Below are 22,590 nucleotides of genomic sequence, written 5' to 3'. Positions count from 1 at the left end.
CACAGGGAACTATTTACTTCAGAATCCCGTGCTTTCACTTTTGTGGGTGAGTTTTACTTGCAATGGATAAGTTTTAGATTAGTGTATCTGTGCTTTTACTTGAATATTTTTCCATCTAGGTCACACTTAAGAGTTCTAAACAATCAAAGTTATTCATTCAGTCATTCAGTTAGGTCATAATATGGTAATTCATAAATGCCTGCATAACCAAGCTCCTGTGAGGTGAACAGATGATGCAACGATGAGGAATTGTAATCACTTTCATAAAACCTTCTTTGGACATCAACGTTTAAATTCACGTTGAAACACTTTTTATTGAGGGATCAGAAGTGTAATTGTGTGATCAAGCATTCATTATGTTATTACTTTCAATCAACGACCTACAAACCAGCCCAGCCAAATCCCACTGCAATCTACTTGTCTCGATTAAAACACTAAATCAATTCTAAAATATAAATAATAAACTGCTTTAAATATTTGAAAAGGTCAAATCAAATCTTTAGCAAGGAAAGTAGAAAACTCAAATGTTTGGCTGACAAAACGTTTTTCAAATATGAAACATGCAATGATTGTTTGATTTTGACATGAATATTTATCATAATGAAAAAACCTTTGAGTTAAACTGACAAAAGGCTCTGTAAATTGTTCATTTTAAGAGATTAATCTCTGCTGCACTCTGTTCATGTCTCCACTAAATCTTTTGACCGCATCTCTTCTCCATGTAAGACTCTAATATCTCTCACTGGATATTACAACAAGTGCCGCTGTCAGTTATGATTGTTCAATTCGACGACACAAACGACAGCGCGGTGACAAGTCGTCATTTCCTGACGGGGATTGGACAGGCATGAAAGACAGGGCCTCTGAACGCTCACACATATTTCTACAACCCTCGTCAGTTAGTCTCTGACAGATTTAATACCGCCGAGTTAAAAAAAAAAAAACAAAAAAAGGAAAAAAAGATGGATCGACATTCCTTTTCACCCACTCACACGTGTGTGCGCACACACACCGGGCATTAGTGCATTAGTATTCTGAAGAAGCTCCTGTGCTTCATGTAAATATACATTACCTCATCCATAAACAGCACCACAGTTTCGCTTCGTCATTCTCATTGAAGCCCGCAGCCTTGAGCTCAATAATGAGAGACTTTCCTCTAGCTGATTATAACCTGATCACACCTGTTTATGGCTTTCATTCCCAAATCACATCCAGTTGGGAACCAATAAACAGAAGTAATAGTGTGCGATCACCTAAGAGGTACAACGCTAATTGCAGGTGATGTGCGCATAACACGGCGATGTGATTAGTGACCATCAATTCACAGAACAAGCTGTGTTCAAGGGATGTGTTACCCTGCTGAAGCAAGACACTCGCTCTACCGCTACCAGCTCTAGAGGGGGCTTCAAAAGACACCAAGCAGCATCAGCATTCATTTTGAATATGTTTATTCTCTCTTTTAACTTCTCTATCAACTACAGAGGGAAATATTTGCCTCTCTCTGCTCCTACATTCACCTGCAAACCTCTAACTCTGACTGTCCACTGTTTGGTGTCTGCACAGGGAGGATATTGTTGGTTTTTTAGAGCTTTTTCACTGACAGCAACTGCCTGAAAATGATGTTATGGGAGCAAACAGGGTGAACCAAAACAGTAAAGTTGTGGACTGAATAGCTAAACAGTGCAAGAGTTGCAGATTCAGATTGTAATTCTCTGTAGGTCCATAACTACAGCGACCCCATCACATCGTCTCATTGTTGTTCTATATATGATAAAAAAGTATTGATCATAGCCACTTTAAAGATACTTTACTCGGGAAGGGCAGTGGAAAACATGTCGTCATCTAATAATGTTTGTGAACACTTTAACAAAAAGTTGCCAACCATGCCGACACAGCAACATTAGCACTTCACATTTGAAGCACTGCATACAGCTCCAACATTCTCTGCTCTGCTTTGGACTTCAGTTCTCAGTCTGTTCACCAGTTAGCTGGTGTTTAATGCTGAGCTGTTAGTACAGACTGTCTGACCTTTTAGCTGAAAACAGCTGCCAGCTGTGTCTGGACACATCGTTGATGAGAGAAACAATGATCCAAAGTAGGCTACAAGGATCCATGGAAACTGTAGAGTTTTTTTTTTACTATGAGACCCTTTACCTTTGACTTGGCTTGAGGGTGGCCATTTCAAATCCAGCATGGACCATAGTATAGAGACTGGACTCCACATTTGCATGTCTATAAACCCTTTGTGTGTGTGGTTGCATTTTGGGCAATTGAGGGATCAATAAAGTTAATGTTCTTCTGCTTAATATAAAAGCAACTGGTCAGTGTAGCTTGAAATGATGAAAAATAAAACACTGGAAACCGAACGATCCTTTAAAAGGAACTTCTTTATTGGACAACGAGAACTGTCTGGGCCTTTTGTAACAGCCAATGAAGTAACTGAAACCAAAAGTTAATGCAGAAGTGCGAGCTGACCAAACAAACCAAGAGCACAAGAGAAAAGTCAAATTGCCAACCTACGCAAATTAATCCGAGCAGCACACTTCAGTAGAAAGTTAAACAAAAGAGCAAGAACATTAAAAAAAAAAGAGAGAAAAAAATAGTTCAAGTGGTCGGCGTCAAAGAAAATCTTTTTTTGTCGAGTGGGGAAGAAGAAATTTCTTTTTTTTTTTTGCAAAGTAATCAGAAAACAGTGTAATGCTACAGCTTTTACAAGAAGACTGACACAAAAACTCATGCCATTCTCTAAAAAGACATAACTCAAACCACAGTTTCTAAATAGTATCCTTCTACTGTAGCTCAACAGCACATTTGGCTAAGGTGTAGCCTGATCTACACAACTGAGATGTTAACATTAAGTCACATTAACAACCTATAAAATACAAAACAAGAGAACAGATTGACTGTACGTTTTTTGAAAATGAGGAACGGCCACATCGGCTCTTATGTTTCCCATGTGTTACAATTCTATGAGACAGTCTGTGCCAGGGTAGTCTGGGAGGTTAAGCTCGTATTTTTTCTGGATGTCATAGGGCAGGAAGCGTCCAGCCAAGAAATGCTTCCCCGAGAAACTCACGGCGCACTTCTTTGGCGCTGTAAGTGAGATGAGAACTTCTGGATTAATCCCATCCTGGCTTGTTTCTTCTACGTCCCAACCTGAGAAAGACAGAGAGGAAGGAGAGAAAAAGAGATATAAGGAGAGGAGGATTGTGATGATTTTCTGCTCACGCCCAGCAGGTAATGTATGATGAGCTCACACTGAGCTGACTGTAGCATGAGATTTATCCTCCATGTGTGCCTCCAGACTTGGAAAACGCCTCCCTGGGAGCTAAGAAGCTGCTCGAAGGCTACATCTATCATGTTTCTGTGCCTCCAGCCTGATGTCTTTGTATAGAACACTTACCTGAGGGCACATCCACGCTGACAATGGGGGTCTTGATTTGCTTCAAGGTGACCAGAATACCAGAATATGGCTCCTTAATGTTGGCACAGTCTGCCTCTGGACCCAGCATTGCATCAATCACTAGATTGTAGGCATCATTTATGAGCTGCACCTAAACAGAGCAGATCTCAGCATGAACAAATGAAGGATTAACTTCCTGTACACGATTCACCTAAATCAATGGTTCCCCAGAGGTTCATAAAACGAATTTTAGGGATAGAAAGATGTATAACAGCATAGGACGGCAAATCAAACCACCCGAAAAGCTGTGAAAAAGCGTTCAGTAGATTCATTTTATTTCAATGATCCAACCAAATGCCACGATATAAAGCAATAGTCTGACAAGCTTAATATGGTTATTAGCTCTCTGCCATGAGTTACATAAGAAGATTGATGCCACTGTCAGCCAGTTTTACAAAAAACAAAACAAAATACTGCCACCTCTAAAGCAGTTGCCAGAGAACCAATGGAGACTCGAGGAAACAAATGACAAACATGTTAATTAAGGTATTTTAGTGGATTTTGTTATCTTAAGACAAAACTAGGCTATCTTTTCCTCCTGTTTCCATTCTTTGTGCAAAGATAAGCTCATTCGTACCAATGCGTGCCTTAAACAAAATGATTTTAACGTGCCACAACAATCGCCAACGTGTTATTCTGTAAAAAAAAAAATGCTGCTGACCTCTGTGGGGAGATAGGACAGGAAAGGGATGTCCATCTTCTCACACTGAACTGTGAAGTCCTGGTGTAGACTTTGAGAGGAGCGTTTAGGGTGGTAGATGGTGGGCTCATATTCCTGCGTGAGATGAGGCAATGGAGAAAAACAACAGAGAAGAGGCGGAGGGGGGGACCACGAAGGAGGAGAAACACACAGAAATAGAGAAAAGGTTACATGATACTGACACTATAGCCTGTGATTTCAGCCAACACTGACATGATTGAGTGTGTGATGCATCAATGTACATTTGGCATTCAGTTTATGACAAGTGAAAATCCCGATCAGAGATTACACTTTTCTACAGGGTGCTTCCTGAATGAATACTTCCCTTATAAACTGGAAGCTGAGAGGAAATCCAGACACCCACCATCTGAAAGGTCTGTGATGCTCAGCAGGAAGCACCTGTGATCTGTGACCTTTACACGGTCCCAAAGATAAATCTTAAAACCGAGGAACCACTGTCAGTACTGTTAGTCTGTGCAAGTTTGATGTAAAAAGCTCATGTACCTTCATAATTACCCTTAAAGGGCCAGTCCACAAAAATATGTTCTCACTTATCCAGTCTGGATAATCCACAGAACACACACTGTCGACAGATTTCAGTGAGACTGTTTCTTTAGTAGAAAGTAGTTCCGGTAAAATATGTTGACAGCGAGGTATATACAGTAACTTTGCTGTTTCTTAGCCATAATTTAGTTTAGCACGGCTTTAGTGACAATGTTGGCCTGTTGTTCAGTTAGTTTAAAGGTCCAGTGTGTAGGATTTAGTGGCACCTAGCAGTGAAGTTACAGATTGCAACCAAATGAATAGTCTACCCCGTATCACTCTCCTTCCAAGCACAGAGGAAAAACTCTGGCTGTAAAATTTATTTCAATTCATAAAGTCCATATCTAGATCAGTTGTAGTTTGTCTGACTCCATGGGAGAGGACTCACTCTTACTGTAGATATAAAGGGCTCAACAAAAACACAACAAGTCTTATATTCATGTTATTATACACTAATGAAAACATACTGATTGAATATTATATTCAATTCAATGCAAAGAAATACACTGGACCTTTAATGGTCAGTCCACTACTTTCATCCGACCAAAATATCTCAACAACTATTGGATGGATTTCCCTGAGAATGTTTGCCGACATTCATGTTGCCCTTCTCATGCCCCCTTACTCTGGTGATTCCTTAACATTCGATCTTGTGCGACCATTTGGTCCAATTTTCAGTTTGTCCAAATACTTAATAATAACCAATACTTCCCATCAGCCTCAGTTGTAATCCTCCCTCTAAAAAAGAGCAACCTACTTTATTGTCAGTACACAGTACATGCAGTATAACTGTACTTCTTGTTGTCATTTGTGTATCTCCCATTTAAAACACACACATGCACATTGTGTCTCAACATCTGGCCGTCTAGCTGCTCCAGCCAGAGACCCATTTCTTGAACATCATAGATAAATAAATCGTTCTTTTAAATGTGGCTGAGCTGAGGCTGCCCTACAAAGGAAGTGATCTGTCAGGTCAGACAGACTGCTGCCTCCTTGGGGATACTAAACCAATCAAACTACCACAGCCACCGGTCACCTGACGTCATCTCCATCATGTCTGTGTGTGTGTGTGTGTGTGTCCAGTGGCCATTGTGGGTTAGCCAGTGGCCCCGGCATGCCCTTGACCTCATCCGTGGTTGTGGCATCGAACTGTGTGAAACCAAGGAAGAGCTCGAAATGTCTGTCAGTGCCACTGAGCATGAACAGAAACGAGCCGTGAGGCAGGAACAAGCAAAGGGTACAGACAAGGTCTCTTTTGAGTTAATGTTCACAACTAACAGGGTTACACTCCCTCTCCCTGAGGGACGATGGTGTCCTGTACAAATTTGTTGTTACACACAGCCCATTAGGAATGAAGGAATGAGGTCTGCAGCACAATAAAGTCTTTGACTGATGAAACATTTCAATCTGCGACGGGACTTTGAAGACAAAATATTAATTGTTGCACCTATTCATCATAACTATGTGCTCCATTATATATGATTTAAATTATTTGTTTGATGTGCGGTTATATAATTAAAAAATATTTGCGTTTCGTTCATGCTAATTATAATGTGACTAACATCAAAAATGTGAACTTTCCATGCCGTGAGAGCAAAATACAGTCAGCCAAACATAACATCATGTCCCCTTGTTTTAATACGAACAATACACCAGAACTAATGTGCATAGGACTTTAGCTTTGATCAAGGAACATGTGTGTCTTCAGGTATGCAGCGTTGTGTCCCCCTCCTCATACCTAGCTGTGGAAATAATCAAAAATGCACGACAGACATGAGACACAACCTTTTTGAGAACACGGACATCTTAGAGTGACGTGAGAAGCCAATTGGACCGTTTGCCTGGAGTTGATCATTCATCTCTCTGCTTTGCTATGCTCCGTCTAATCACATTCACAGCTTTGCATCAGGAGCTCAAGGCCGTATGTGTGTATGTGCATGTGTGTGTGTGTGTGTGTGTGTGTGTCTCACGTGTATCCTTGCATGTCTTCCTGCTGACAGGGATCACATCGCACCATGAAAAACACACACTCTTACACCAGGAGAGCGATTCACAGTCCAAAGTAAGTACTCAAGTTTCTCAAGTTAGAGCAAACTCAGACAAGTGTGGTCCCAGTCGGCCTGCTATAGAGCGCAGTGGCTTTGAAAACAATAATAATAAAACTTCATTTATATAGCACATTTCAAGGTGCAGTAAAATGTTTTACAAATACACAGGAAAAGACAGAAGCAGAAGGTAAAAACGTTAGAATACAAAGGACAAAAAAGAGATAAAATAGCACACAAAAGTCCGGGAATTTATGCCTAATTGTTTTACATCTTTAGGGAGAAGCTTTGACCTCTGACCTTGACATGGCCTTATGAGGATGAGAGGCAGAGAGTGAGAGGCGAGTGAAGAAAGAGAGACTCCACGGAGAGCCATGAAGCCGCTTAAACATGCAACATGGTTTTAATCAGAACTATAAGTGCACTGTAAATCTAGTTTGGCAGACACATATGGTAAAGTCTATAGATGCATTCCATCCTAAGCCAAAGATCCGCAAAACACATATACCATTAAGTCATGGATTTGTGCAGGACTACAGCACCAACATCAGCTGCCGTCCAAGTCCTGATCAGTGATGTGTTTGAAGAGAATGGATCCCGACAATTAGTTTTGAAATGTCAGTCAGTATGTGGTCTGAGGGGCAGACATGGTCATGACATCATATCGTGGCTGAGTGAGCGTAAGACACAGACAGCTTTAACGAGAGTAACAATAGCATGATATCATGACTGTCTGAGTGGCCTTGCAGAGAGGGTAATGGGATAACTGCTTGGAGCCGTTTACAGGAGCTGAAATGAAATTCTGTAAAGTGCACAAGGTCTGTATTGGGGGAGTCTCCAGTTAGTCCTGAATCCTGCAAGTTATCAGGATTTTCTCTAGTGTGGTAAAAGCAAGCAGTTTTACAAAGTCATTTGTGCTGTTAATTGGCATTTTCTCTGCTTGAAAGTCGTCTCTGTGCACAGAATTGTACTTACAAACATGCGCAGGTGTCGAGCACACACCAGGCCAATGGAGCCATTTTGATCTGGACCACAGATCACCAGCACTGTTGGCTGCTTCTTTGCTAGAGAGCTGAGAGGGTAGGCCTGGTGGAGAGAGAATAAGACAGTTAGAAACAGATGACTGGGGCAAAGGAAAGGCAGAGGGCATAGATAAAAGAGATGTACCAAAGAGAAAATAGAAAGGATTATTCATGGAGAACAATAGTGAGACAAAAACAACAGAAAGGGAGATGGTCATCAGTATTTATCCCTCAGACTCAGGCCTCGTATTCAGTGCAGGTCATCCGATCTGTGCCTCTGCTTCTCCATCATACTCAGTGCCTGGCTGCTGCATGCCACGCATGCCAGATGAGGGTGGAAATGGCTCCATTGTCTCTTCCGTTTACGAGAACGAAAGGTCCAATCTCATTAAAATAACCCTGGCAGCAGTGGAAAAAATACCAGCGTCTTCGCCGTGGGATGCTTCCGTATATGTAACACACTTTCCGTCTCGGCCCCGGCTGCAGCAGGCTGCTGGCATCTGCCTTGTCTGACTGACCACACATTCCCTTGTAAATCACCCTGCACCTTCTTGAATGAGACAGGTACTCGCCTGCAGCACTGTCAACCCGAGCGGCTAATCTTCCATCTCGAAACTGTGTGAGTTTATGCGTGTGTTTGCAGTTCATGATCATTACTGAAACGCCCGAAGACGTCTGCCTTAATTTTCCACACAATCTTCACACAATCTCGTTGCCATATTAGAGATTGTTAGCTGATGCTTTTAGGGGGTTTTTCATTCAATGTCTGTCTTGCACAATCACATTACAAAGGAATGATTATTCATCAGCGTAAAGGTCAAGGCTTCATTTCACAAGCTAGAAGAGGAACTTGAACTGAGGGGGACATTTAATGCAGACTTCTGGAAATCCTGTCTAATTAGAGAACAAGCCATAATACCAGTTAGACCATTTTATGACTGCTAGTCACAGTGATACTTTCGATCACAGCCCACAAATTATAGTGAAAGTATTTTGTAATTACAGGGCACATATAAAAGCTTTACGGGTAACGTATTAATAGGACAAAACAAGGAGTCTATTCATTAATAAGGAATGTAAAATACATGTAATTTACTCCAGTGATAGGCTTGAAACACCTTTTGTTATGTCTTCTAATAAGTCAACACTATGATGAATTTATTTCCACTTTTTCCTGTGTGTTTTCTCATAACTACATCACTGTGCCCTGCTATTATTTCATAAGTACGGTGTAATTCAAAAAGTAATAACACCATCATTTATCAGTTGTTACTCCTTTATTTCAAAATTTTAGGTACCCCATAATTATTTAAAATTACGATTTAAGTGCACCGTAATTACAACATGATTCCTCTATCATTTGTAAGGTGTAATATATAGTCTTGTGTAATTCAAATCTTGTTCTGGTTATACAAGAAAGATGAAATCACAGATTGATGATACTTGGCCTCCAGATTTTGGAGATGAGCTTGAAAGTCTGTCACCGTGCATAAGAATCCATTTCCTTCCACTTTCACTAATGTATTCCTTACAGGAGAAAGTTCACATGGAGAAATAGGCCAATCCACACGTTGTATAATTGGATATAACAAGACTGAGAGTGCATTAACCAGAGCGATGAATCGTGGAGTTGGACAGCAGCCGTTATGTCCTCCATAACAGCTCAGCTGAGAAATCATCACACAGACACAATGAGATGGAGTGTTACGTGAGGAATGAGAAGCGGGGAGCGATTGAGTGCAATAGAGAAACGTAGAGACTAAAAGTAGGAGGTAGTAAAACGGGACTTTCATTTTCATATCTAATGAGACAGAAGCTATTAGTGAGTTTCACACCGTGTAACCTGATGTTAATGACATGTCTCAAGGAGTTAATTTACATTCACATGTGCATGTGTGCATGTGTGTGTGTGTGTGTGTGTGTGTGTGTGTGTGTGTGTTGGGCTGGGGGCGTAATGTCAAGCTCTCTGGGCTGACATGCCCCCTAGAGGGAAATGCAAACTATAATTACATCAACCAACTATTAAAGACTAACAATCTCTGATAGTGTTGCCTCCAACTGTGAACTCTGTGGACTAAAATAAAGCATCTATAGATTAAATGAACATATGGGTAGACTTGAAGTGTCACCACCTACTATATTTTGCGTCTTATGTTAACAAGACACACAATATGTGTGTATTGTTTAAACCCACAGAAAATGATCAGTACCTGACAAATCTACAGACCTTATTTATTTTGAATCATAGCTTTGGTTGTTTATTATCAATGTTTTCAGGCATTTATTTCCAGCAAAAATTCTCTCTGATAAACCGACTGCATTTCTACAACTGGTCAATGCCAAGTGGCAGACGGACTAAGTTAGCGACTAGCTGGTGGACATATGCTGTTTGTACTGCATGGTACAGCTCAACTCGAGTTCACTTGCTTACTTGGTACCAGGCACTTTTTCTCCACTTCATTTTCCACTGCAGATAGTACCCACTCAGTGTGGGAGGGTGACACCGTGTGAAACTTCATGGCATCATCTTAAATGCGACGACAAGGCGATAAACAACACACATGGGAGCTTTACCAAAAGCTGCAGCCTGTAATCAATGAACATCACCGTTTAGTGTTGGCTCAGCTGGAACTTCACCTGACATGATACTAAAAGAAGTCCCAGGTACCAGGTGCACAGAGCAGAGTCAAGTCAAGTCAAGCCAAGCTGTACCGTCCAGTGGAAAGAGAGTAGTGTAGGATTTTAAAAACACAGCTGAAAAGAGAGTAAATATTGGTCATAAAATCATCAAGTGGTCAGAAACGAAACTCAAATGAATGCTAATGATGCTCCATGTGTGATTAATGTGCAAGTAGACAATTGTGTTGGCCATTACAGCTCCATAAAGTGATAAAGATAATGTCAGTGTTGCATTTCAAGCGTATTCCAGAAAAATAAAATAAATATTTCATGGTGTGAAAAAAAACCATTAGGCTGGCCTTCTTGCATTTGTACTCTCTCGTTCTCCATCTCCTGCCTCCCTTAATGCTTTTCAAACATAGAACTCACATCAGAAGTTTTAATGACCCTTTCTCTAAATATTGAGGACCATCAGGAGGATCATTGATATCAATGCTGGAGCCATTTCGTGCTGCTGGTGAAACCATTAGAGCCCCACACTTATTGTAGGTAAGTAGCTATAAAGGGAGCGGGCCAGATCAATTCAGACAGTGCTCTGATATGTTTTGAAGCATTTGTTTAATCTCACACGGTGGAGCAGAAGCTTGAGTCACTGTATGACACATACAGTATCTATCCTAACTAGTCATTTATTCGGAGCCGAATAAATGATAGCAATTATCAAAAGAGGAGATAGAGAGCGTTTGTAATGCTTTCTGTCTGTCGCTTTGTCTGTTTCTTAGCTACCTAAAAAAACAGTGCCCAAATATGAGCTAATTCTCTGTACTTTTTTAAAAATAGTATTAAACACAAAGAAAACGTCATATTGGCCAAAAAAAAATCCCAAAGTCGTATGGATTTTTAGCCAGTAGTGACGATAGCTTCTAACTTCTTTTTTTGTATTAAGTCTCTGATACACCTTATTCCAAAATAATGTCATTTGTTTCAATAAAACTCTCTAACAGTTTGAACTGCCTTGGCAACAAGGCATGTCATCACGGTATTGTTTTAGAAAAACAAGGTTTTATGACTCCGTTTTAGACTAATAAACCTGCTCAAATGTTTTCCAGCGGCGTTTGAGATATTTATGATATTTTTGATGTGTACGAGGTTTCTACAAGCGCTGACAGATGGTTTGTTGCATCTGTTCGGCAGGTTTGTGATCTGGTTGCTTCTTTTTATCTGTTCTTCTGAAGAGCCTTTTCCCCTCAGGTTGCTGTAGACATGACATTTAAGGCCTACAGCTTTCCACATATTTATATACTTATAAAAAATAAAAACACATTATATAAAAGGCGGCATTGTTAATAACAAACACTTTAAGAAGTGCCCAAATCCCGAAAGGTGAGCAGAGTGCAGGGTCTCATGCAGAGCACTGCAGGCACCTCAATCACATTAAACTCACATTCTCTGTCACACACCTAAAATTATGGCTGTCTTGATTGTAATATGGTCTCCAAGGGAATACCTCTTTGAAATAAATGCTAAAGACACATGTTCTTTCACCTCCAATCAACCTGAAACACACACTGAGCTTGAGAAAACATTATCAAGGTCCTAAAAACACACTCACATTATGCAGAAAACAGTGCCTTTAATATTTGTACAAAAAGCTCAGACTAAAGTCCAGGGGCTCCTCGACTATACACTAATTTATTGCTGTGGGGTAACAAAAAACGTCTCCTGTCTCCACTCAGGTGTTGAAAAGCCTCAGACTGATACAGAAACACACACACACGCACACACACACACACTCACACACACTGTCTGGACCTGGTGGCTGCGGCTGCTGCTGTAGGAACAGTAAAGGGATTACTTACAGAAAACCTATAATCTATCTGGCAACCAAAGGTGTAGGTGTGTGTGTGTGTTTTTTGTGGTATACTTGGAAGCCAGCAGCAGTAGGCCAGCAGTGAAATCAGACTGTCTGCATCTCCTTCTACTGTAATTTTCCTTAAATAGCAGTGATGTCATGTAAGCAGTAGCGTACTGCTGGCGGCTGTGGGCAACAGCGATCCACAGTGTCCTGGCCATGTTTGTCTAGTAAGGCTATGCTGTTGGGGCTGCTGGTGGAGGGCCAGGCATGGGGCCAGCGGTGGACGTTGATAATAGAGGGGAAGTGGATGTGGTGAGTTTAATCACACACTCTGAGGGGGGAACACAAAGTCTCTGCTTCTGACTGATCCTGCCACTCTGCCTGCCTCAGCTTTTACATGTCCCCTGTTTTTCCATTTCACTTTCTCTCAAACTGTTTGCTGTTGTGTCTGTCCGTTTCTCACCCCCCAAAAATGTAATAGCTTTATTCGGTTGAACAATACGCCATTGTATTACCAAAACATCTGTGGTTATTCTAAGAATTCATATAAAATCCAACAAATTAAAAGCATGAAGTAATAATGACTAATATGTCACTAAAACAAACACTAGTCTCGGAGACTAGTCTCCACTTGGAGGCAGTGCAACAAGCCGGGAACACATTACTGACTTATTATCACCTTATAAAGTTGATATGACTCGCATTAGCAAACGTTGCTTATTGACATACCCAGCACACACAGAAACATCATCATTCTTCCATCGACATCACTTTTTCCAGCTGGCGAGAGCATGAAAGTCCAGTAGTCCACTCTCTTTTAGCTCAATTTTTGGACGCCAACAATTTACATTGGCTTCTATTCAATAGGTGTCCATGATCCAAATGAATCAGAATGTTGCTCTGTATCTGTTAGATGTGTAAATAACCAGCTGTTTGCTGTTAAGTCGGCCACATCCATTAAAAAAATTATGATGTGTCAATGCACAGCTCACAAGTACCATGTACTTGTGTCTTGTGTGTCATCCCCTATCTCTCTCCCTACTTTCCTGCCTATCTTGAAGACAGACAGGAAAGTAGTCTATCTTGTGAAAATTAAGACATACTTGAAAAAAGAATATCTGCATATTTATTCAGTGTATCTGCATGTCCAACTTCCTTGGGTGTCTCTCATCTTCTTTTTCTTATGTCTCCATCTCTTCTTTGCTTTATATTAAAAGTGTCTCAAACTTTTTTTCTGTTTTTTTTTGTAGCTTTTTTCCTGTAAACCCCTCATGTGTGTTTCTGCTTCTGTCTCTTTGTCTCTTTCCTTCTTTTTCTCCTCATCCCTCCTTCTGACAGCAGTGTGAGGTTTCGTGGTTTCATGTGTCTTGTAGCTCAGACTCTTATTCATCACAGCCCGGTGAAGAGCCAACCGAGAAAACCAGTGTGGCATAAAACCAAGCCCGTGGTCTGGTCAAAGGTAACCACATGTGTTCCTAACAGCCCTCTTCGGACACACACACACACACACATACACTCTCGGTTTGACACAGTCCAGATCACAGAGAAGAAAGTTGTGGTTTTGGACCGGTGTCGTTAAGGAGCTCTGCCACAGAGTGAGCTCAGGTGTTCTGCCCTGAGGTGAGCCGCTCAAATGTTTGGAGGTAAATGTCACAGAAAGTTAGAACATTTCTTCCTCATAGCAATCAGACATTTTGTATGGAAGTTAATGCAAATTAGGAAAGTGTAAGTAGCAGCAGCTGTGACTCTTTGCCCTCTTGTACAATCAAAAAGTCACGAAAGGATCTCAGTTTTCTGGTGATTACTGAAAGCTCAAAGTGACAGAATGTGCAGCAGCTGGGATGAAAAAAACAGGGATGAAATTTTTTGACCTTTAGAAAAGGTTTGCTGAGTGATACACAGTGTTGACTATTAAAGGTATTTGCACAGGATTAGGTGGGTCGGGGGCCACAGATTTTATTTTATTTGAAGCTTGGAACAGCTTCTGGGTGGATGGCTTCATGCAGGAAGGGACAGCGGTTTTAAAGAAAGCGCATGACTTCATTTGATTTGACCAATTTCCAAAAGCAACACAAAAAAAAAAACAAGCTCTCCCAGAGAAAGTGTTTTACTGAATTTGTGCTAATCCTTGAAGCTATGAGATTAGTCAAAGAACTGATAAAGCTTTAAGTAACATTTTGTATAACAACATTCTCGTTTTTTTTTGTTTTCTTTTTTGGCAAAGAGCAGGGCAAATGAGAAAATATAAATCATGTTACAAAATATATTCAGATATATAAATAACATTGGTGGTTTTACAGAACAGCTAGTAAGAGTGCTGTTAATCACATACTAAAAAGCAAACCCAACACGCAGACACACACACACACACACACACACACACACACACACACACACACACACACACATTACAGTAAACCACTGTTCAGTGTTCGGTGCCACTGGTTTAATGGTCCAAAGAAAAGAGCTTTGAAAGCATAATAGCACATTCAAGCAAAGGTCTATTTCACAATAAAAACAAAAGCTGCAATAAAAAACATGATGTAATGATGTTATCTGTCTCGGCTTTTATTTATAGCAATAGTATCGCATGTCCACACAAATATAGACAGTCGGATGGATGGAGATGGATGGATGGAAATTATGAATGAATGAAAAAAGGGGGAAAGAGTTTGCCTTGTGCTGTGTTCTGCTTCATGCTTAGAGTAACATTGTTACAGAAAGAAGAAACATAGAAACAAAAGACAACAAAAGACATCTGGATAATATCAGGCGTGCAGACCTTAGTGATGGCGATGGCACACGCTTGTCCCCAAATCTCTATCAGTTGCTGTTGTCCAAACCTGTAGTCCTTCAGCAGCTCTGTCTCGATGGCTGCCACCTCCCCTTTACTGTCAGACACAGAAAAACACACAGTTAGTAAGTGAAGTATCATTTTTGTTCAATATCGCCATCCCCGGTAAAAACATCCTCATAATAACTGTAAATGGAGCTGAAAATCACGTTGGTGTGCTCCAGGAAATACTCTGAGCTTCATTAAAAGGCTTCACACATAATTCACAGTTTAGCCCACCACCAGCAGATATGCTCTGAATTTAAAGTACCTGTAACGTGAATCCAAATTTACAAAGTAACATTTGAACACAGAAATGACAGACAGCACAGTGGCCAATAATACACTAAAAAGGTATTTACAACGCGGCTAAATTGGTCTGCTGACACGCGCACGTGTTTAAGTGGTTGTCACATGTCTACTTCAGTAAGCAATGGTTGCTGTGAGCAGGTTTTTAGGACTTCGTACATGTCAACGTCTACTCATACCAAACCTTAACAGCTTCTGGGAAGTGTGGTTGTGAAACTCAAAACAGAACATGTGGGTGATGACCTGAATTGTGGCTTTTACAGGAGCTCACATATGCCAAGTTGTGGCCGTGAAATGTGACAGGAACCTGACATTGATGGGGGTTTTTTTCTGCATTAGTTACAATATTTGTAATTTAATGTTCACAAATGTTTGTTCCTCTGGCTGCCATGGTGACTGGGGCGGCACGGTAGCCGACAGGTGACATGGCAGCAGTCACAGTGCTGTCGCCTTGTTTTTGAGAATATAAAGGAGAGGAAGTGAAAATTATAAAAGTCTGCCTTCTTATTTTGAGAGCTGATTCTGTAACATCAAATACATCCCTTTTACTCTACAGACACCTGGTGGTCCTCCTCAGTATTGCAGCTGGATGATGACAATTACTTTCAGGGAGAAACAAAGCTGCATATCTAAAGTTCTTTTCCAATTTGTTGCACATTAAAACCTCTCAGAGGGACACGAGGAAGCAGAAAACAATAATAGATTTTAGATATGTGTCTGCCCTATTAACGATCATTTTTCAAACTGTTGCAGACCAATAAGAGCAGATGAGAGAAAGGTCGATACACAAAATCAATGTTTTGTGCTCCTAATCAGCACTGACTCAACAGGGCTTCAAATCTTTACCTCTCAGAAAAGATCAGCAGCTCTTTGTGCGAATGTGTGCGTACAAGTGCGTGTGCGTTTTTTTTCTTTATTTAGGTTACATCATTTCTCATTACATCATCTGAAGAAAAAAAACAAAACACCTACGAATATTGCAGAAAGCAAATATAAGACACCAGACACAACAGCGTACATTGGATTTGTGATATATTAAACACGATGCATGCATGCAGATTTAAAATATTTAAATACTCCGCTATCATTGTGACTGGAATGGAAGATTTTTAGTCAATCATGTAGTAATAATAATGCATTGTGCCACCATCTTGCAATTCAGCTTCATCCATTTTCCAGAAACACGCACAGTTCTATTATTGTTCTGTTTATGCTGAACAATTACAGCGAAGGACTGCGTCTGAATCTGGGGATTCCTGTGTGTGTGAATGTATTTGTGTGTGTGTGTGTGTAAGACATGTATTCATTCTGTATCATCTGTGTATTCTCTGTGCTGACAGTGACTAATGCTAAGCCTGCTCGTGTTCTTTTTAGGTTCTTTTAAGACAGAGCAGTGTATATGTGTTTGGGTGTGTGTATGTGTGTGTGTCAGAAAGCCAGTGTATCTAAGTGGGGTTTCTGGCATTTACCTGTGGCAGTGGAGCAGCAGCAGCTGTCACCCATGGCTCACCTCAGGGATGTTTCCTGAGTCACTGTGACAAGTTGATCTTTGGAAAGTTCACCTCAGTCCACAGGGTTCGCACTGTGCTCGCTGCACCCAGCAGCACCACCAGCTTCTTGGAGAGTTTTTTTATTGAGCCGAATTGATTCTCTGTGAGGATGAGCTTTTTTAATTTGTCGCTTTTGAGACAGTTGACGGGGAAGGGTGGTGGCTGTTACTGGTTGGGAGAGAACTCTGATACCAGAACTACTGCTGTCACAGTAACATTACTGTTGCTGAACAGGCAGTCACTAGTGATCCTTAATATTACACCACAGAACAAAGTGTTGTGGGTGTACAGCTCTCAATGGCTGCAAGTGTTAGCCAAGAGGACCTACCACAAGGGAGCAGCACACAGCACTGAGGACAGACTAAAGACAGATGGTTTCATGCCACACACTGCATGTCCTTTCAATTACCAGCTCATATGAAGCGATCATGTAGTGCAGCGGCAGAGAAAACAAGGCATTATGAGCATAAGCTTCTGTTGCACCTATAGGCACAGCCATGCAGCAGCCAGCAGCCTCTCCCCGGAGAGAGAGTTGATTTCCCCACGCGGAGCTTGATGTGCTCCTGCCGTGTGTCACCTTCACTGTAACTGTGATCGGTACCTGCTTAATAAGTCTGTTTATCTTACACATGAGAAAAGGTAAAATGAAACTTTAATGGTCCCTGTGGGGAAATGGGGACACTGCAGCAGCAAATTGTGTGTGTGAGTGTGTATACAGCAAAGATGAAAAAATAATTTATGTTGGAGAGGGCGACTCATTAAAAACATGTCAGTCTCAACACACGAACAGCAACCATGGAGTATATATAAAATATGAGCAACATCTCATCATCAGTTCTCATTGTTTCTGCACCAGCATGTTGTCGACGCTGTATGTAATGAACGTATAGCAATAAACCATATAAATACAATACAAAATACAAACCTGTTAGATATAATGCAACAGCTCTGCAACGGTTAAAATAAAGTAGTGCACAAACATGCTAAATTTATCCAGCCATGGATAAACAATGTGTTACTGTAGAAGGGCTGCAGCTGTGAGGCATCTTTGTATCATATGAGCAAGGAAAATCAGAAGGGCTTCTATTTTTCTAACACTGGAGGACTGAAATAGTCACATTTCCACCCCCTCCCCCTCTCAGCTTGCCTAATTTTCACCTTTCCAGCGTGATCTACTGTTGAGATAAGGAGCGTGATTAAAATAACTGAAAGTGAAACAGTCGACATGTTTCCAACCTCCGATTTTTATACTAAGAGGGAAACAGGCAGATTTAATGTCTGTTGACTTATAAGATAAGGAGCGTATAAAAATAGTGTTTTTGAGTAACTAAAGAAAAACTCACATCGCCTACACTGGCAGTCTTCACTGAAACTGAATTGAAACTGACATCATCATTAGCAGCAGCTAAGACGCTGAAATAAGAATGCAAACTAACATTATAGCTGCTAAAAACATGTAAGCGTTGTCATTGTGTGCTTGTTAGGATGCAAACATGAACATGCTGCTACCATGGCTGTAGAATTTTTTTGTCTTGTTAGTGTCAAACTGATGCGCTTCCTGCCGAAGCGAGAAAAAAACTTTTCAGGAAAACTTTAACACGTTTCCTGGAATAGCATTCGTTAGTGTGATCACCATTAGTCTGGATGATTTGTTTTAATGTGTACAGTTTTTAACAGGAATCTTCATGGATCTTTTTGTTGTAACCCAAATTTAATACTGCTCATGAACAATTAAAATTATTTCTCATGATCTACTTATGTTACAGGTGTAAGATGCATTCATTTATCTCAGTGTTGTTGAATGTTACAAATGTTACACCATCCTCATTAGCTTTTATAAAACATGATCGTACAGCCCGGCTGCTACCTGCTCCAGATTTACTGTTCTATAACTAACTAAGCTGTCCACACTAGTAAAAGGCATGTGTGTGTGTGTGTGTGTGTGTGTGTGTGTGTGTGTGTGTGTGTGTGCATGAGAGTGACAAACTGTTCCAGTCTATTAAAGACTAGGTAATAATTAGTCATATTCCTGCATTCGAGAGGACAGAGTGAATAAAAGCAGTGTGTTAAATTGGTCCACAGCCTTTTTCTCCATCCTCCTGTCTGCCTGTCCTCTATCCCATTATCTGTCCACCTCCCACCTCCATCTTACACTCAGCAGTTGTTAATGATACTTCAGGCCTTTTAAACACAAATAAATTACCATATCAAATAACATGTCAATAAGAAGAAAACAGCTTTTTTTTTCTCTGTTTCTCTCCTCTTTACAATATTAATCTGTGGCATTTCCATATATATTAACATCTATTTATGTCTCTCATAGTTAATAGAACACAGTGGTGATTCAGACTAAATACAGTACAGGGGAAGCTTTTGTGTTTGCTACAATCGCTGAGTACATGTCCACCTCTCACCAACATGCAGTAAGTGGTGTGTTCTACAATTGAAATCCACGGAAACCGATGTCTCACTGCCGGAAACAATATTACAAAATGGGAGGCATGGTGGTGCGGTGGCTAGTAAGAAGGTTCCCTGTTCAAACCCAAGCTCTGGTCTTTCTATGGGGAGTTTGCGTATCTGTGTGGGTTCTTTCCGGGTACTCCGCCTTCCGCCCACAGTCCAAAGACACGCGGGTAAATTGGTGACTCTAAATTGTCTGTAAGTGTGAATGTGAGTGTGATTGATGTTTGGATCCACGTGTCAGCCCTGTGATGAACTGGTGACTTACTCTGGGTGTGCCCTGCTGCTCAACCAATGTCAACTGGGATTGCTCCAGCCTCCTCAAGGATATGTGGTTAATACTAAATAAAGAGGGAAGACAGCTGCTGATTTAGATCCATCCTACATGTTATGTCAAGAGATGGTGTATGAATAGCTGTGACTTATCTATGAATTGCAACAAGAGGCAGGATGAGTTGGACTGTGTGGGTGGCATTTGTTTTCCTGGAGTTCTTTCCCTGCGATTATGAAATGTTGGTCACAAACCAACAAAAAACCAGGATCTTTCATCAACATATTCAAAGTTATTGTGATGCAGAAACACCTGACCTGGATTTTCATCACATTGTGTGGTACAAAAGTGCAGTCCCATTGTTTTGTCCTCCGACCCCACTATACCCTTTTCAATTTTCATTGTCTTCCTCTGCCGGGTCTCTCTTGTCCTCCTGTTCCACCTCCATCTGTCTCCCTGTATCACAGCTGTTTTGACGAAGGTTCGCACTTCACTGTACCAGAGTGATGACAGATGACAACAGAGGACATGCAGAGAGGAAACAGCGACCGAGAGGGCACATGACAGATGATTCACAGGGGTTGATTTAATCTATGTTTCTTTAGCAAACAGGTTTTTAACCTGAGGAATGCCTGTAGAGAAAAACTACAAATGTAGTTTTATACCACTATACACCATTACTCCCATCATTACCTACCTACCTCACTCTCATCATTACGCTGATAATCTCGTTATGGACACTCAGCTTTGCTCCAGCTAAAAGGTTTTGGTCATAATACTGATGGTCAGCTTACTGTATGTCCTACAGCGTTAGAACTGTGTTACTGAAGGAAGCCTCTCCTGCCATTTAAAACAAGATTATCAGCAGGTGTGTGTCTGTGCATCTAATTTAACATGTGTCATCTCAGGACACTTTTCATCATCAGTCACACCTCCTGCGGTGAGCCCCCAGGAAGTCCTGCAGTATCCAGCTAAGAGATGATGTAAATGGGGAAAAGTTGAGGGGCGGAGGGCGGCAGAGAAATGCAGGATGGTTGAGATATGCTTTAAGGTTAGAGAACAGCGCTCTGCAGTATCTCGAAGAATGAAAATGACTTTAAAAAGGCAACTATGGGAACACACGCAGAGATTGACACATCAGAGGAGGATTTCCTGACAAGAAACTTGTGCGATGACATGATTTGTGCTCTATTTTTGTCTTTAAGAAGGGTGAGGGTTAAAATTAGAGAAAAACAATGCAATAACCCGAACAAAACAGTGAATCAGGTTGTTACATAAGCATATCTCAAAGAGGAAAACAATGCTCTGCAGTATGTGTGATTGTATCTGACTGTAGGTGGGTATGAAAAGTGTTTGACCAGACCATCTGAGTATAAAGCATATGCATATGGATTTTTTAAGCACAGGGCTAGATGTGATGAATAATTTGTATAACCACATCATAGCAAGCCAAAATCACAAGCGAGCGTGACTCATTACGAGGTGTTTACGGTGTCAGACTGCATTCAAACTTACGTTTGTAGATTGCTTGAAGCATAAAGGTACGTATTACGTTTCCCGCTGCATAATTCGATGATGGGCAGGAGGATCAGGTGCCACAGCAACGGGAGTGTCTCATAAACAGCCTCAGCTGGCAGATAGGAGCTGGCCTCGTGCTTCCATATGCTCTCATTCTAACTGCCCAGCGTGAAGCCCTTCATGCTGCTCAATTTTTATCAAATCAGGATGGCATGATTCACTTTGTTTCAAGTCTCCTTGGGCAATCATTTAGGGCAGTCTGTATGTAGTATGTGTGTGTGAAAGAGCGAGACAGAGACAGAGAGACACGCAGTCACATCTATATAACCGTCTCCAGCATCATTCTTTCAAATCAGGCTTAATCAGTTTAGCCGTCCGCTCATGTTCCTCATATCCGGTACGACGAGACAGACATTCTTTAGATAATCCCAATCAGTGGCTCCTGCATTTTGCTCTCATAACTCATTTTATCCCCCTGCAGCCATGGACCTGTTGACATGTGTGAACAAACATGGCTCATATTTACCTAAAGCCGCAGGTGTTGGCGAGCTCATTTCCGTTTTATATTTCCTGTTCTCCTGAGCTAAAAATGTCCATCCATGAGTCAGGTCTACTTATCTCTCATCTTCAGATGTCATGTGATCGGAAGTGGACTTTTATTCTAGATGGAGGAGCACCCGCACACACACACACACTCACACTCACACACAGATGCACTGATGAAGCACATTACATACACAAGACATACATGAGTGAGGGCACGCCCACATGCCCACAGGTTTACATCATCCCATGCCCTCCCCAGTGGTCTTTAATCCTTTCACCTACTTATCCAGAATATCCATTTATAACCTCTGCCTGTGCTTTAAAACCAAGCTCCCTTCAGTTTGAGGCCAGAGGCTATCAACATCACAAATTGGGAGGCATGTGTTGTCATATTTGATTCGTTTCCACTGAGGCAGGGTCTTGTCCTCTTGCTACTAGAGGCAGAGCAGAACAGCAAGCACAATTTATAAGGCTACTGGCCAGGACATGACAGACTGATGACCTATCTGTGTTAGAAAGTGACCTCAAGTTTAATAACAACAATGCATCAGTCGCATCGGCACTTCAGGAGGAACAGCTTGTCTTTAGAGAGAGATTTGGCCTGGCTGCTTCTCCGACCCGGTTTAGACCTGCATGTTATATTTATATATTATGTCCATATAACACCTGAGGCTGACTGCACTGACACACAGTATCAAAAAAATGTCAAGCTCTGTCTCCAGTGACTGTTTCCGATTTCTGTCCAATCTAAAAATTCCATATTGTTTTCTTTTAATGTTTTCTCTGCAGCCGGCAGAAGATGATTCAGTTCATACAAGAAAAAAAGTGACCTCATTTCCCTCCCTAGTGTGCACCT

General features: G+C 41.1%; 1 protein-coding gene across 1 annotated transcript in view; it reads right to left on the bottom strand.

The window, feature by feature from the left end:
- Positions 1 to 2,661: 2,661 nt before the first annotated feature.
- yjefn3 (YjeF N-terminal domain containing 3) overlaps positions 2,662 to 22,590 on the bottom strand; it is a 38,821-nt gene continuing 18,892 nt past the window's right edge. The window contains exons 2-6 of the mRNA XM_010730602.3: positions 15,030 to 15,138; positions 7,727 to 7,837; positions 4,125 to 4,238; positions 3,404 to 3,554; positions 2,662 to 3,156 (exon numbers count right to left, since the gene is read on the bottom strand). Coding sequence (XP_010728904.1) covers positions 2,960 to 3,156; positions 3,404 to 3,554; positions 4,125 to 4,238; positions 7,727 to 7,837; positions 15,030 to 15,138 — 682 coding nt within the window. The 3' untranslated portion in view covers positions 2,662 to 2,959. The remainder of the gene's footprint in view (positions 3,157 to 3,403; positions 3,555 to 4,124; positions 4,239 to 7,726; positions 7,838 to 15,029; positions 15,139 to 22,590) is intronic.

The sequence above is a fragment of the Larimichthys crocea genome, chromosome XVII (genome assembly GCF_000972845.2).
Source record: "Larimichthys crocea isolate SSNF chromosome XVII, L_crocea_2.0, whole genome shotgun sequence".
Lineage (NCBI taxonomy): Eukaryota > Metazoa > Chordata > Actinopteri > Sciaenidae > Larimichthys > Larimichthys crocea.
Note: the sequence above shows the minus strand (reverse complement) of the source record. Positions and strands in the feature narration are given on the sequence as shown.